The sequence below is a fragment of the Neofelis nebulosa genome, chromosome 18, assembly GCF_028018385.1.
Source record: "Neofelis nebulosa isolate mNeoNeb1 chromosome 18, mNeoNeb1.pri, whole genome shotgun sequence".
In the NCBI taxonomy this organism is placed as follows: domain Eukaryota; kingdom Metazoa; phylum Chordata; class Mammalia; order Carnivora; family Felidae; genus Neofelis; species Neofelis nebulosa.
The window spans coordinates 43,341,406-43,358,088 of NC_080799.1; the positions used below are offsets into that span (position 1 = coordinate 43,341,406).

Consider the following 16,683-nt stretch of genomic DNA (forward strand, 5'->3'; position numbering starts at 1 on the left):
TCAGGAGAGGGAGTTAGGAGTGCCAGAGTGAGGGGAGGTGATGGAATCAGAAGTCAGAAGGAGCTAGAGCGCCCAAGACTGAGGAAGGAGCCATGAGCCCCCAAATGCAGGCATCGGGAAGGGTTCTCATTCTCCCCTCGTGTCTCCAGAAAGAACACAGCCCTGAGGAAGTCTTGATGCTTTAGCCCAGAGAAATGCATTTCAGACTTGGCTGTAAGATGATGAATATGTGCTATTTTTAGCCACTCAGTATGCAGTAAGCTGTTACCTCAGCAACAGGAAAGTAACACGCATAGTTTAGTAAAAACTATGTAATAATTAACCTTACACTTATAACAACCAAGTTTAAATAATACCACTTACCTTCAGTACCATACACTCTGTTCACAGACATCTCTGTCCTCCCCCTTTTAAACTGTTATTGTGACAGATCGTATCTTCATTTGTTAAGTGCCCATTAATGCAGATTCATGAATATTTTCATGCATTTGCTTATAAATCATATAGGAGAGAGAAGATGATTTACAAACCAGAAGGACAGTGATTCTGGCTTAAGGTGTCTTCACCAGTTGGTGGTCTGTATTTCTTCTTATGGCTTCAAGTTACTGTCTGGCGGCTTTTCATTTCTGCCCAAAAAACTCCCTTTGTCAATTTTTGTAGGGCAAGTCCATCGGTAACAATGGACACTCTCTGCTTCTGTTTGTCCGAAAATGTCTCAATTTCACCTTCATTCTCAAGGGGTTTTGCCAGGTATAGAATTCCTGGTTGAATTTTAACCCCCTCGGGATTTAAAATGTCATCTCACTAACTTCTGAACTCTGTAGTTTCTGAAGAGAAATCAGCTTTTGATATGACCAAGGTTCACTTGTACACGAGGAGCCTCTTCTTGATGCCTTCACAAATGCTCTTCTTTGACTTTTGGTTTTGACAATTTGAATGACTCTTGGTGTGGATCTCTTTGAGTTTATCCTGCTTGGAGTTCACTGAGATTCTTGGGTTTGTAGATTCATGTCTTTCATCAAATTGGGGTTGTTTTCAGTCATTATTTCTTTAAATATTTCTTTCTGGTGGGTTTTTTTTCCCCCTTTCTCTTTTTTTTATTCTGGGAATCCAGAATAATGTGTATGTTAGTACACTGGATGGTGCCCCATAGGCCCCTCGCATTCTGTTCCAACAAAGAAAATCCCAGGACCATAATGACTTCACTTGTGAATTCTACCAAACATTTAAAGAAGAATGAACATCAATTCCTCTCAAAGTCTAGACCAGTAAACACCAGTGGAATATAGTAGCCCAGAAACAATCCCTCACGTACATGATCAATTCATTTTCTTTTTCTTTTTTTTTAAATTTTAATGTTTATTTATTTTTTGAGAGAGAGGGAGACACAGAACCCAAAGCAGGCTCCAGGCTCTGAACTGTCAGCACAGAGCCCAACGTGGGGCTCAAACTCACAGACTGTGAGATCATGACCTGAGCGTAAGTTGGACACTTAACCAACTGAGCCACCCAGGCGCCCCATGATCAATTCATTTTCAATTGATGCTAAAGCTGTTCAATGGGGGAAAGAGTAGCTTTTTTAATTTTTATTTTTTATTTTTGAGAGACAGGGTGAGACAAAGTGAGAGTGGGGGAGGGGCAGAGAGAGAGGGAGACACAGGATTGGAAACAGGCTCCAGGCTCTGAGCTGTCAGCACAGAGCCTGACGCAGGGCTCGAACCCACAGACTGTGAGATCATGACCTGAGCTGAAGTCGGACGCTCAACCGACTGAGCCACCCAGGCTCCCCAAAGAGTAGCTTTTCAACAAATGGTGTTGGGAAAACTGGATATCTACATGCAAAAGAATGAAGTTGGACCCTGATCTTAGACGATATGCAAAAATTAACTCAAAATGGATCAACGTTCTAAACATAAGAGTTAAACCTATAAAACTCTTAGAAGAAACCTTGGGAGAAATCTTCATAACCTTGGGTTTGGCACTGGTTTCTTAGTATAAGGACAAAAGCATAGGCCACAAAAGAAAAAAGAGATAAATTATACTTTAACAAAATTTAAAATTTTTGTGCATCAAAAGACACTATCAAGACAGTAAAAAGACAACCCATGGAATGGGAGAAAATATTTGCAAATCCTATCTGAAGAGAAATTAATATTCAAAGTCCATAAGTAAGTCATACAATTCAGCAGCAACAGAACAAACCATGCAAGTGAAAAATGGGCAAAAGACTTGAACAGGTATTTCTCAAAAAAAAAAAAAAAAAGAGCCCTTATGTACTGCTGTGCAAATGTAAAATGTTGCACCTTCTGCAAAAAACAGTTTGCTACTTCCTCAAAATGTTCCTCAAAAAGTTAAATAGAATCATCATCCAGCATCTACACTCCTAGGTGTATGCCCAAAGGAATTGAAAGCAAACTCAAACAGACACTTGTGCACAAATGTTCACAACAACATTGTTCACATTAGCCAAAAGGTGGAAACAACCCAGTTTCCATCAACAGATGAAAAGATAACCAAATGTGGTCTGTCCATATTATGGAATAGTATTCAGCCATCTAAGGAATGAAGTGAGGTAGGAGTCCAAGTGCCTATCTGGTTGTCCCAGCACCATTTGTTAAAGAAACTGTTCTTTTTCCATTACATGGTCATGGCACCCTTGTCAAAATCAATTGCCTATTAGATGTATGGGCTTATTTCTAGACACTCAATTCTGTTCCATCAGTCTATCTATGTTCATGCCAGTACCACACTGTTTTGATCCCTACAGCTTTGTAGTAAGTTTGAAACCAGGAAGTGTGAATCCTCTAACTTTGTTATTCTTTTATGAAATTGTTTTGGCTTTTCAAGGCCCATTGCCATTCCATGTGAATTTTATGATCATCTTGTCCATTTCTGAGAAAAAGGAAGCTGGGATTTTAATAGGATCTGAATAGAATCTGTAGATCAATCTGGGGGAATAGGGCCGTTTTAACAATGCTAAGTCTTCCAATCCATGAACATGGGATGTCTTTCCATTAAGTCATCTTTGATTTCTTTTACCAAGTCTCTTATCTCTGTGGTCAGATTTATTCCTGAGTATTTTATTTTGGATGGCATTTTAAGTGGAATTGTTTTCTTGATTTCCTTTTGGGGATGGTTACTGTGCGTGTATAGAAACACAACTGATTTTTGCGTGTTGACCTTGTATCTTGCAAATTTGCTGAATTCATTTGTTTCTGGATTCAAATTCGCTGGATTCAAAGTTCTTTTTGTGGATTCTTTAGGATTTTCTCTGTATAAGATCATGTCACGTTTGAATAGAGAGAGTTTTGCTTCTTCCTCTCCAGTTATATGTCTTTGGTTTCTTTTTTCTTCTTAATTGCTCCGGCTAGAACTTCCAGTACAGTGTTGAATAACAGAGGGGAAAGTGGGCATCCTTATCTTGTTCCTGATCTTAGGGGGAATATTTTCAATTATTCACCATTGAATATGATGTGAGTTGTGGGGTTTTCGTAAATGCTCACTATTGATTAAGATACTTCCTTTAAATTTTAGTTTGTTAAAATTTTTTTATCATGAAAAGTACTGGGTTTTGTCACATGCTTTTTCAATATCAATTGAGATGAATAAAAGTGAATAAAATTGTGTTTATTTTTTCTTTTATCAAATGGTGTATTACATTTATTATTTTTCATATGTTGAATTATTCTTCCATTCTTGGGATAAACCCCACTTGGCATAGTGTGTAATCATTCTAATATACTGTTGGATTTAGTTTGCTAGTGTTTTGTTGGTGAATTTTCCATCTCTGTATTCATAAGGAATTTTAGTCTGTATTTTTTTTTTGGTCTGATGTCTTTTCCAGCTTTGGTATCAAGGCAACGCTGGCCTGTAGAATGAGTTTGGAATATTTTTGTTTTTATTTTTAGTTTAGTTTAATTTAGTTTAATTTACTTATGTTGGATGCAAGTCTCTTATGATATGTAGTACTTGCAGATGTTTTCTCCCAGTCTGTGGTTGTCTTTTCACTTTCTTGATGGTATCCTTTGAAGCACAAAGTTTTTAACATTGAGGAAGTCCAATTTATCCATTTGCTTATTTATGATTTATGCTTTTGGTGTCATGTCTAAGAAATCACCACCTAACCCCAGATCACAAAGATTTATGCCTGTATTTTCTTTTCAGGATTTTGTAGTTTTAACTTTTATATTTGGGGTTACAATCCATATTGAGTTGATTTTTGTGCATGATGTGATGTAGGGTCCAACTTCATTCTTTTGCACGTGGATATCCAGCTATCCCAGCACCCTTTGCTGAAAAGACTGTTCCTTATTCCTTGCCTGTTGAATTGTCTCGGCCCCTTCATCAAAAAGCAATTGGTCGTAGACTCTGAGTTGCGTAGTATATATTTGCCTTCACTTGGGACTGTTTCCTACTCTGGTCCTGCTTTATTGTGCTTCTGACCTCATTGGTTTTGTCTTTTATTTCCAGCCTGTGCTTATTTCTTGTGTGTGAACGCAAGCTCAATTTTGGGGGTTTCAACCTTCTGTACCACATTAGCCTTAGCTTTTGAGCATCCTTTTGATACTTATGCTGTAAGGTATCCATGTAACTCTCTTCCTTGACCATCTCCCCTGCCATGCTTGCCCTTGAGCTATTGAGAGATAGTGGGACACTAGGTAAAGAATTTGAATCAGGAGATAGTGTCCAAGCCCAGTCAGCCTCCCAAAGAACCCACCCCCATCTTGGCAGGGTCCATATTTTCCAGGGCCCACATATTAGAACATGGTATCTGATGTCAAATATTCACCAATGTAAACAATAAATTGCCTGTCTTCATTTATACCACATTTTTATTTTTTCCCAAATTCTTTTAAGCCTTTTTGTTGTTGTTACCACCTGCTGGACCCATCCTCCATTCATGTTTTTACCTCCGTCTCTCTATTTGAATCAGGACTCAGTTATCCCACACTCTGACTTTGACTCCATTTCCTGTTATTTTTGTCTCTAGTAGTTCAGCGACTCTACCAACAGTTTTAGAGGTAACACCCCTCTGACAGGACCAAAGTCCCAGGAATTCCTCTCTTACTGTGGTGTCTTATAAGCTACCCTATCATTGTGCCCAACTCACAATCAAGACCTGGAAACCTGTCTGCACTGGATGTCTTACCCTTCATTTCCTTCCACATTGGGACTTACCATTTGCTTCCATTTGAAATTACATTTAGAAGCCAAATGAGGCATAAAGATATACGTATATAGAGACAGTTCCCTAAGCCTTTAATGGGGAATGGAACTGCTCTATTGCTAAAGTAACCGTAGAGGTGAAAACTTGGCTTTGGAGAAATAATAATTAATGATGCACGTAACTGGAATAGCAATGCTACCAGAAAAAGAAGTCACACACACACTCCCCGACTGAGAATTTTATCAGGACTCACCTTTTTGGAAGAATGTGCTGATCATGAATGCAAAGAAAACAGTGGCCGTGGCAAAAGACAGTAGGAAAACAAATATCAAGCTAGGGTCGCTGTTCCTGAACACCGCCACACTGTTCACCTATGGAGCAGTCACAAACACACATTGTTTTTACGTGGAAAGAATGAGGAGAGGCATAAAATACCCTGAAAACAATGCAGAACTTTTATTTATTTATTTATTTTAATGAATTTATTTTATTTTTTATTTTAGAGAGAGCATGAGTGGGGGAGAGGTGCAGTGGGAGGGGAGGGAGGGAGGGAGGGAGGGAGAGAGAGAGAGAGAGAGAGAGAGAGAGACTTTTTTTTTTTTTTCTGGATCAGACATGATGTGGTTTAATACCACACAGGGGATACAGAGGGGAAAAAAAAATCCTATGATTAAAGCCAAGGCTTTCAAGCAGACACTTTCTTAGGTATTAGAGAAAGAGACTCTTAAGTAGGCTCCATGCTCCGCATGGTACCTGACTTATGACTCGATCCCACGACCCTGGGATCATGACCTGAGCCAAAATCAAGAGCCAGACGCTCAACCAACTGAGACACCCAGGGGCCCCAGAACAATGCAGAAATTGTTTTAAAACCACAAGATTAGTCTAAATTAGACAACATATCTTGATTTTTTTTTTAAGGCATAACTTTGATCCAGTGTCCATTACCTTTTATAAATTACGCTCTGTACGTGTATCTTTTTTAAAGAGAGCATACGTCTGAATTCTATTTTTGATCCAATGTGAATCTCTTTTGCTTTAATAAGAGACTTTATCCCATTTGTCATTGTTGCTCTTATAATAACTATAGTATTTCTTTGGACACCTCACGTCTCCTCTTTTTAATGCTTTCTGGCCGTTTTCTTTGTTTTATGTATTTTGCCATGTGGTCTGGGTTTTCTTGCCTACCTTTATCCAAAGTGCCCCAATTTGGGTAATTTAGAAGCTAAATCTTCATTTATCCACATGGTGGATTATAATTTAGCCATCAGATGCAAGTTAGCAGATTGGAACACCAGATCTCGATGGCAGCACGGAGGAAAATTTAACACAGTAGGATGGGCCTAAGAGGACGTTCTCCATCTTTTACAACAACTGTTTTCAACTATTTGCGGAGTTGTAATGTTTTAAAGTTTATAAAATACTTTAATTAGGAGACAAATCTCACTTCCCTGACGAAATTAACCACACCCGTGTCCAGTACTTGCAGCCCCAGCAGCGGAAGGCCGTCAAGGCTCTCCCGGATGGTGCAGCTTCAGTGCCCGATGCCCGCAAAGTTTCCGCAAATACCACCTGAGGTTGCCCCAAGTGCGCGTCCCTGGCTGTGCTCTCATCTTCTGTCGAGTCTCAGCCCCGCCGCCCGCTCCGCAGCCACCTTCCTTCCGCTTAGCGTGTGCGGAGGGACCGGACACGCACCTGTGTGCAGAAGAGGACGGTCATGAAAGAAACGGCGAGGAGGGCCGAGACGAAGAACACGATGAACCAGGCAGCCCAGTGTTGCCAGTTGTCCACTCCCATCATGCACATGTACTCCTAGAGAAAGCAGAGGAGCCCGGCGTCCCACCACTGCCAGCGCCACGCACCCACCGCGGCCTCGCAGGTGGCCTCGCTCAGACGGTGCTGAGTGCACGAGACGGAGCAAACCGTGCATGGTCGGTGAGGCCACGCAAGGTCTGGGGAGCCGCCGGCAGGCGATTTCTATATACAGTCCTAAGAAGCAATCGAAGGAGAAGAAAATTAAAGTGAGGAGGCAGAGGGTCTCTACCGAGAGCAAAAGGTGAGGAGACAGGTAACGGGAGAGCGCCGGCAGGCAGAGAGACTCTCAGGGCAGCCTGTGTTAGGTTGGGCTCCCGGCTGCAGCCATGAGAGAGCCACTCATCCTGGGCGGACATCCTCTCCTGTGCGCTCATCAGAGAGTCGGTCCGCAGGCATCTTCTGAACAGCCGCCGTGGGCAAGTCCAAAAGCAAGGACTCACGTGGTCACAGCAGACGGCATCGTCTACGTTGTAAGCAGGTCGAATGACGAACCACTGTCCGACATCTGCCGTCCATCCCTCAGGGGGAGGTCCCTCTAACACCCATGCAGCCTCGTCCCTGCCGCGGCCTCATCCCCACCTGGGTCGTTTTTCATCAGTGCTTGTACACGTCCCCGCCCCGGGAGAGGCTCGCACCCCACGCCGGGGGCTGGGGGGTTACCTTCAGTTTTTTCTCCTTCTCCAGGGCAACGGAATTGATGATGATGAGCTCGATGCAGATGAAGCTGAGCATGAGTAGAAGAGGGAACTCGTTCTGAAGGGTCACCAGGAGCCCGTCCTGGACGTGGGCTCCGTGGGGGAACCTCTTCACAAGCACACTCAGGCCCTCAAACATCTCGGTCGTCCCGTTGTGGGCATGGTAGTGCATGATGGCCTTGTCCAGCACATGCTGGATGGCCAGGAAGCCTTCGTTGCTGTATCCTGCATGAGAGAACAGCGGACACCCGAGCATAAGAGACTCAGAAGACTGGAGGTGCAGAACACCCGCTGAGTGAGGCGGGTCGCGGCTAACGATTCCTGGAGATGATCGGGCGGGAGCGGGCCGGGCTCCCTGGAGTCCACATGCCGCCACGGGGAAGAAGGAGCAGCGTCCCCAGGGGCCCCCTGTGGCTGCGATGGTGTCTTTTATCAGAAAACAGGGCAAAGGCATCCTGAGCCTACAAAGCAAGGGGTGTCCATTGCCACGCTCTTGTGCGGTGGGGCCACATCCTCTCCCCTAAGTGCTCGGGCTTCAGGGAGAGGGTGCTTGCTCCGCACTTCCGGTCATCCAGGATACACGAAATGGTTAAATGCAAAGGACTTGGGAGACACGCGCCCCCTCACCTACTGGGACCTCTGTCTGAGCTGTCACTGCTGTGGTCCGAGGGTTATGGTCATTGAATTTTGCTGCCAAGCCTCAAAGCCAAACTTTACCACAGGCAATGTTTATTTTCGTACAGTGTAGTCGGTGGGCGAAGGTCAGCTTTTGGGAAAAATAGGTCGGAGGGCAGAGATCCCCGGTGTGGGGATCTCGTAAGAGTTAAAGGCCCCACCTCCCAGCAGGGGTTACTGGCCCTCCGCATGGGCAGAGCCAGCGTGGGGTACCCAGCAGTAAAGGGGAGGTGACCACGGTCTCCCGATGGCCTTGACCTACGCAGACCCCTGGATCTGTCAGCACGAAAAAGGGAGGAACAAATTGCTGATAATAAAATTCCGGGAACCATCACGGAGTCTTCACGGCATGTCGGAGCGTTTCCACTGCAGAACCGTTGGCATCCTTTCTAGAATCGCATGGAATGATAAGCCCTCGGGTTTACATTCCCACTCACTGGGCTTGTGGGCCCAAGGTTCACGGCAGTTGCGTGGCCATCCTCCGGGGAGGTGCACGCTGTCTGCTCGATTTCTTGAGAGCTGTCCACTCCCTACCAGGGAGGTCTCCCCGAACCCCGCACAAAGAGGGAGACCCCAGGTCTACAGTGACGTGGAGGCCAGGCCTCCGAGCTGCCCCACGGCTTCTCCCCTGGCCTGCAGAGAGCTGAAGACCGTCAGGTACATCAGCAAACGTGAGTACGTGTGGAGACAAAAAGAAGGGACACGCCCTCCTTGTTCCCGTAAAATGCCCCCCCTCCTCCCTCAAACAGCTCAGCGTCACAGCCTTACTGCTCTTTAACTTCCTCTAGAATGAAAGCGTTTTACCCAGCGACATGTTTCTAAACGTTACTCCTTCAGCCTCTTTTGAGCTGCTAGCTCAGCAAGGGTTCAGACGGCCGTGACAGCGCGAGAGGCACGTGAGTGTGGGCGAGACTGACATCGTTGGGGCTTCCTCACCAGGGAGTCCGCCGTCCGAATGCCCTAAGGCCCGGGGCTCTTGGCTTGGGTTGGGAGGGTAGAGGAAGGATGTGCCCCAGCTGTCCACATAATCTTGTTTGGAGGTCAGCTGCGCGATTAAGGAGTTCCTCTGCGTGTAGCTGAAGCGCAGGCGGTACTTAACCTGCAGGGGATAAAGAGAGGACGACCTGGGTCACGGGGTCCCCACGCTCAGCCAGGACTCGTGTCTGCCGCCAGCTGTGATTGGAGGGAAGGCCGATCCCTCCCTCCCCTGCGAGGAGCACTCAGCGGTCTGCCCAGGAGACCCCCCTTCAGGAAGGTGGTTCCGAGCGCAGACACTGGAGCCGGGCCACCAGGACCCAAACCCCAGACCTCTCACCGAATGGCGGTGGCGGTTCAGGCGGCTGACTTGACCTTCTTGCCTCGGTTTTCTCATCCGTACAACGCGGATGAGGTTAACAGCGCTTGCCCTAGAGGCACTGTAGGATCAAGTCAGATGCTCCCTGGGGTGTGCCTGGCAATTGTTAGTGCTCGAAAAGCGTTGCTGGTTGTTTATCAACGTGTCTGTCTCCAGCTGCCAACACCCCCATGCAAGTTCTAGCCATTATTCATCAGGCGGCACAGGACGACACCAAAGCTACACACGAGCGGCTTCCCTGCCCCCAATGGGAGCCACTGCCTTGTCCTCAGACAGACAGGCCTACCATACTGGAGCCCATGTCATTAGTGTGGTGGTCTGATGACAACCACAACCAGTCCTTCTGGAGAGTGCCTCCGTCCCCGGCTCGGTTCTGGGCACAAACTCATCTGATGCCCGCAAAAGCTGAGTTAGGAACTGCTAGTACTCCCTATACACCGGTAGGGAAACTGAGGCCCGGAAATGTCGGCGCCCCTCCCACGGCTAGAGAGCCAGTGGTTGCCAAGCCGGAATCCAGTCTGCCATCCAGCAGCTGGAATTCGTGGTCCCCTTCTCTCAGCCCGAGGTCTCCCTGGGCAGGCCTCTCTTGCGAGGAACCCGAACACTGGGAGGTGCCCCGGGGCCAGGTTGGAGGCAGTGAAACCGGGAGCATTTTCTCACCTCCTCCGGAAGAAAGGCAGCCAGGTGGCAAAGCAGACACAGGGAGACAGAGGGGCAGTCCAGGTGGCAAAACTCCCTAATGGGCCCACACGCGAGCCTGGGAGGCATGGTGAGGCCGTTCCGGGACCGGATGGCCCTTACCTTCAGTGGCAGGGGTTGCTTGCTGTCATTGAAGGTGTGATCGAAGACAATTCCAGCCAACACGAAGACGGCTTTGGGATCCTGGAGTATGTAATTTTCAAACAAAGGCACTGAAGAATGGCCTAGGACTGCGGAGAGAAAAGTCCCGTGAGCAAGCAGGCTGCCCCCCCATCCCCGCCCTCCCTGAGCCGGTGCCGGAGGGGCCGCAAGACTCCCCCCCCCCCCCCCCACACCTTCCTCCATCATTCTGCGAACACATAAGCACATTCAATGGCCGGGAGCCACGCGAGGGGGTGAGAATGGTCTGAATGCCCGCCATCTCTCGTCCCAGGCCCCCCAGCTGGGCGGCGCTGAGGGCCACAGGAGGTGGAACTCGCCCTTGGCCATGTTGATGGGGAGCTGTCCTTAGCTCGTCTGCGTGGCTATGGCAACCGAAATGGGAGACAGAATCACAGACAAACGTAGCTGTTCTGATGAGAAAAATAATTGCTCCCGTCCCCGGCCCTTGCGTGTGGCGAGGCTGTCATCCGGGATCCTCCTCGAAAGTAATGCTTGCTCAGAATGTGGAAGGCATCACCGCATCATTCCGCCTCCTCGCCGCCAGCCGGGTGTCTTCTCTGAGAGCTCATTGGCTTCTGCGCCTTTATCTCCGCGCAGGAGAAGTCTCTAGCGCACGTCCACGGTTGTCCCTTTCTGCTGTCCTCTTAGGAAGTGGTGAGACTGCGTGCCTCGCAGACACAGCCGCTCTTGCGGGAACCTTTTGTGAACTGCTCTGTCCCCTCCCCTCTGTGTGTCCAGTTGCTTCCTTTTAGAAACCCTCGTGGGTGGGCGGGACGCGGTCGCTCTTGCTTCCCCTTTTCTTCATCCTGTTGCTGGACATTGTCATGCGCCTCCCAGACCTTGTCTCCCAGCCATCACACGCGTCCACTCGGTCATTTCCCTGGGAGCGATTTCACTGATCTAAATTTCCAAGTCCGCTTCCTGTTCCTTTGACCACATCTCCGTGCCATGGGAGTCCAGTTTTGTTTTGGCGTGGCAGCATTCCCTCAAACGTTTCTGAGAATATGGAGTTTTTTCAAATGAACTGACTCATGATAAAAATCTCCGATGATGCTGGAGGTTATGTGGCATGTCGAAAGGCTCCTCGATGAGACTGAACTTTAAGTTTTCATCAGAACAAAACCCATTCTTGGCGGGGGGGGGGGGGGGTGGGGGGGTGGGCGGGGGGAAAGAACCAAAATGAATCACTTGGTCCACAAGATTTGAGACTGAATCCAGTCTCCAACTGTGTGATAGAGATGGAAATCCTTTCTCTTCCTGGTTCAGCATTGCTCCCGCTCCCCCGATGTCCTGAGCCCCTTCGGTGGCAGTGGGGGGGGGAGGGGAGGTCACTACTTTCAGCTGCAGCTGAGTTTTATGTTATTTTATTTTCATTTCTAGTTCTGTTTGGTCCTCTTCTTTTTTCAGATCGGCTGGGTGAGTCTGCATCGTGACATATCTGGGGAATAGGATTATGAGTCAATCTTCCTATTTTCCTCTATATAGTTTGTTTCCTAAGCCATATTTATGTTTCTTTTTTTTTCTTTTTTTTTTTTTAACATTTATTTATATTTGAGACAGAGAGAGACAGAGCATGAACGGGGGAGGGGCACAGAGAGAGGGAGACACAGAATCCGAAACAGGCTCCAGGCTCCGAGCCGTCAACCCAGAGCCCGACGCGGGGCTCGAACTCACGGACCGCGAGATCGTGACCTGGCCGAAGTCGGACGCTTAACCGACTGCGCCACCCAGGCGCCCCATCTATGTTTCTTTTTAAACACACACATGTACATAAACATTTGGCTAAATTGAGGAAAATAGCATACATACAGGAAGGTGTACAAAACACAAACGTTCGTTCTAATGAGCAGTTGTAAAGTTCACAGCCAAGCCTCTTGGGTCAAGAAACAAAATTTGTACCCTAGATTTGTTTGTTTGTTTAGATAGTTTCTTACTATCAATTTGGTTCTTCATTGCTTTCAAGAACATAGTTTTAATATTTGTCCAGCTCATGTTTTTCAACAGGCCAACATAACCCAGTCTGCCCTGTTAGCAGAAACAAATAGCAGTAATCTCTTTCCCAGAAATTTCCGGGAAACATCCCAGTGTTTCCTTGGCTCTGGCTGAGTTAGGTGTCATCCCTGGACAAGTCACGGTAGCAAGGGGACCACGAAGTGCAGAGTGGTGTAGCCACAGGAGTCATCCTGAGCCCAAGGAGGAGGCACCAAGGGCTGACGGCAGGAGAGGGGTCCAGGCCCCCAGGGAAAGAACAGGCTGTGAGGATCATCAAAAGGGAAAACAGATGTCTGTCACGGTTTGGAGAGCTCCTCAAACCACTGCCCTTCCTTCCAGGGTGTAGGATGTACTTAGGGGAATGGCCCCAAAGAGCAAAATCTAATTTTTATTTCTTATCCTATTATGTGATTTGAAAATGTCAATGCAAACAATTCTGGTGTTCATCGTTCTTATTCTTTTATTGAAATTTTAAGGTTTATTTTTTGTGTTTTTCTTTTTTTAACGTTTAAATTCCAGAAAAAATACATTCTAAACTGCTAGCAAAGAATTCTGCGAAGTGGCATTTGGGGTGAGAACTTGACTTTTCACGGTAAACCTTATATTATTTCACGTGCAGTTATGTAATAAGGACAGAGGGAGGAGCGGAAGGCAGACGGCCGTCGGTCCTGGGGACGCAAAGCACGCAGAGAGAAGCGCGGCGGCGGAAGCGGCCGGAGGCGGAAGCAGTGGGAGGTCCCGGAACCGCGGGACTCAGCCCCGGAGACTCCCGCAGGCGGAGGCCAGAAGCGTCCCTGGCACAGCGCGCACGCGCGGAAGAAAGCCTGGAAGGAAAGCCCTGGAACCGGCGACGCCAAGGACCGAGTATCGACAGCGATGAGGTAAGAAGTGAGTCGGAGGTAATGAAACAGAATTAACGCCTCGAGACACCCCATACGAGGAGGGAGACGTTGCCCGAGGTAGGATCTTAAGGGAAGACAGAAGAGAAATGCTTTCTTCTCCGTGGAGGCGACCGAGGGGTCCCAGGGAGTGAGGTGGGGATCCAGGCCGGATGCAAAGGCCGAATGTTTAGGGAGCCGGAGGGCTGCTCACGGACAGGAGCCCAAGGCCCCTGGTTCATCTCCGTCTCCCTGCGAGACCCGGAGAGCAGCCAGAGGAAGAGGCAGATCGCGCCCGACAACTTCTCTTCAAACCCCTGCCACGCGGGCGGCCTCGCGCACATGGAGGAAAACCCAAGACTTGGGGGAGGCGTGCGAGTCTCCTGCAGACACTCCAGCCTCGCTGGGACCACTCCCCACCCCCCCGCTTCCTTCAGCCTCGTTCACGGCGGTCACACCCCACCCCCAGCCCCGCCGCGGCCCCCACCTGCCTCCCCCCCCCACCCCCAGTCCCGAGGCCGCCATCCCACTTCGCAAGTCGTGTCCTTCACCTGCACCGCCGCCGTATCATCTCCAGCCTCCCAAGAGGAGCTTTCTCTGTTGTGTTTTGTTTCCAATCTCGTACTTGTAGAATTAGAATGGTATTTTAGGTTGCCAGGCAAGCTCAAAGCCCCAAAACACCGGCCCCCACGCGTGTTGCCACTGAGGGCCTTTAAAAGAATTGTCTGCGTTGAGTGGCACTCAGAGCTGGGGCAGGAGAGCCCTTCCTTTTCACTCGGTACCTTATGTATTACTAGAACACCTTTACAAAAGCATATATTACAATTATGGCAATTTTGGAACGTGACTCCGCATTTTGTGGATTCCGCGTTTTGAAAAACTGTATCTACCTAACTCCATTAACGAATGCATTTATTCATTCAGTAAATATGTATTGAGCAGCGAGTGTATGCCAGGCATGAAGGAGGCCCAGTGATGAAGAAACGGACAGGGCCCTCTGCCCTCAGGGAGGTGGAGCCCAGCAGGCTTGTCAACCGCAGACTTGACACAGAAAGCCCAAAGTGGCGGTGTGATGAACCGTGGATCAGAAATCTCTGACCGTAGCCAAAGGGGCGCAGAGGGAGGAAGGCACAGCTGAGAAATCTAAATAAAGCCCGGCTGGCAGCTTGCCCAGTGCCCCTGAAAGGAGCCTGGAGACAGGGGTAGGGCCAGACCCTGGACTACTGGTGCAGTGGAAGCCACCAGAGGGGCAGAAGCACAGGCTGGCCAGACCTTTCCGACCTTTGAGAGACCTTCTTGGCTACATGCAGAGACTGGCTTAGAATTGATTAAAATGAGAAGAGAGACGGACGACTAATTCAGAATCTCCCAAGTCGCCAGAACGTGGTTGCGGCAATCAGAGACCTCGTGGATGGCTTTCCCCCAGCTGTCCCCTCCACAGACTTTTTAGGATTTGGAGACCCCAGATATGGAATCACGACTATACGCACCCTCAGGAAACAGCCTCAAACTCTATAAAATTGCCCTCCCTCCCTCCCTGTCCTTACCCCATCTTTATGTCTCACCTTCAAACTCAACGTCAAAGGATTTCCCCACCGCTTCAGTGATAGTCTTCAACGTTTCGCTTTTGGAAGAGACATACACTAGTTGGTATCTGGTGTAAGTAGGAAAATAGAGGAAGGCTGGCAGTAAACTGATATTGATGGCCGGATAGTTGACAGGAGGTATTTTCTTAGGCAAACTGTTTAAACGCAGGTACATGATGATCATGGAGAAGAGTAGCGGCATTAGGATTTCAAGCACTGTTATCAGAGTCTTCCGCTTCTAGAACAGAAAGGAAAGCAGCATGAGAACGCGAGTGTTAAGTCACCACACGGTGACGTTTCTTCCATTTAAGAAGCCCTTTCATTCTCCCCCACCCCCAGTCTCCCTGCACAACCCACAAAAAAGAAGAAAATAGAGAATGAACTAAATGGCTTCTCTTTCTGGACTTTTCCATGACATCAGCGGCGAGAAACCAGTAATGATGATGCAATCTTCAGTGATGACGGTTTGCGGAATTTCAGTGGGAACCTGGCTTATTTGCAGGAAGGGGCCCCGTTTCAAGTACAGTTGTTGATTTTTTCTTTAATCAGTTATTAGATGCCAGCGTGACATAAACATTCAGTCCCCCAACCCCGGACATGCCCACGGCTCCAAGGACCACCTTACCCACCTTCAAGATGAAATTCTTCCAAAGAAGAAGTTTTAAATTCCTGACCATTGTCACTTTCCCACCTGAAGGGGAGGGATCAGCACCAGCTGGGAAGCAAACGGGGCAACTGTCAGGCATCACACACATGTGCCCTCCTGTCCTTGAGGAGCTGTCTGCTCTCGGACTTTCAGAGCATCGTTTCTTCTTTTTTGCAGACTCCCCCTCCTCTGCCCACCTCTAAACATCCCAGCGGGGCTCGGCTGACACTCCCCGTGGGCAATCTCACTTGGTCTTTGATGTTGAAATGCACGGACACACTGATGATTTCCACATTCCTGTCTACAGCCTGCACCTGCCAGGTCTCCTGCCCCAACCCCTCCCGTCCGAGCAGGAGCCCAGCTTCATGAGGACAAGGTTGTGCGAAGGTCTCCCTGTCTCCTCTCATCTCCCATTTTCCCCTGCCCCGCCGCGGGCCTGGCTGTGATCCAGAAGGGACAGAAGTGGCTTCTGCTCACAGCCCACGCACCTGCTGTTCCTCTGCCCAGGGCACGCCTCCCTCATGCGTCATTAAACTACTGAACGTGCTGTTTATTTACTTCTTGTTTGATCTGATTTCCCTCTGGAATGCATGCTCCATGAAAGCAGGGATTTTTTTGGGGGGGCGGGAGGGGCTGTTTTTTGTTGTTTCACTACGGAGCCCCCAGACTCCAGAGCAGGGCCAGCGCGTGCTCACCACTCAGTAAACGGGCCCGAGAATAAAGGCGTCAGAGGGCACACGGCTTATGTGAGGACGTGGCTGTGACAGAGATGTTTGTGGGGAAAGGATGCTCTGCGGTGGCAGCACGAGCCTCCCCTTCTGCTCTCTGCTTCTCTATGTGTCACGCGCTTTAGCTTTTAGCTGCTGCCACCTCACGATCTTCATTTCCAGAAAAATGTTTTTCCGCTAGTGAAAGAACGGATGCGTTTTCCTCTGGTGAAAGCGTCTCTGACATTGCCGATTAGAAATGGAAGACACAGCGTTGTGAGCTCACTAAACGTCACTGGAGGTGAGC

At 48.3% G+C, this 16,683-nt stretch overlaps 1 protein-coding gene across 1 annotated transcript in view; it reads right to left on the minus strand.

Moving 5' to 3' along the window:
* Nucleotides 1-16,683, minus strand: part of LOC131500964 (ATP-binding cassette sub-family A member 17-like) — a 77,140-nt gene extending 60,457 nt beyond the window's left edge. Inside the window, 7 exon segments of the mRNA XM_058710568.1 lie at nt 5,421-5,538; nt 6,863-6,979; nt 7,643-7,902; nt 9,289-9,451; nt 10,508-10,635; nt 15,003-15,261; nt 15,653-16,683. Coding sequence (XP_058566551.1) covers nt 5,421-5,538; nt 6,863-6,979; nt 7,643-7,902; nt 9,289-9,451; nt 10,508-10,635; nt 15,003-15,261; nt 15,653-15,778 — 1,171 coding nt within the window. The 5' untranslated portion in view covers nt 15,779-16,683.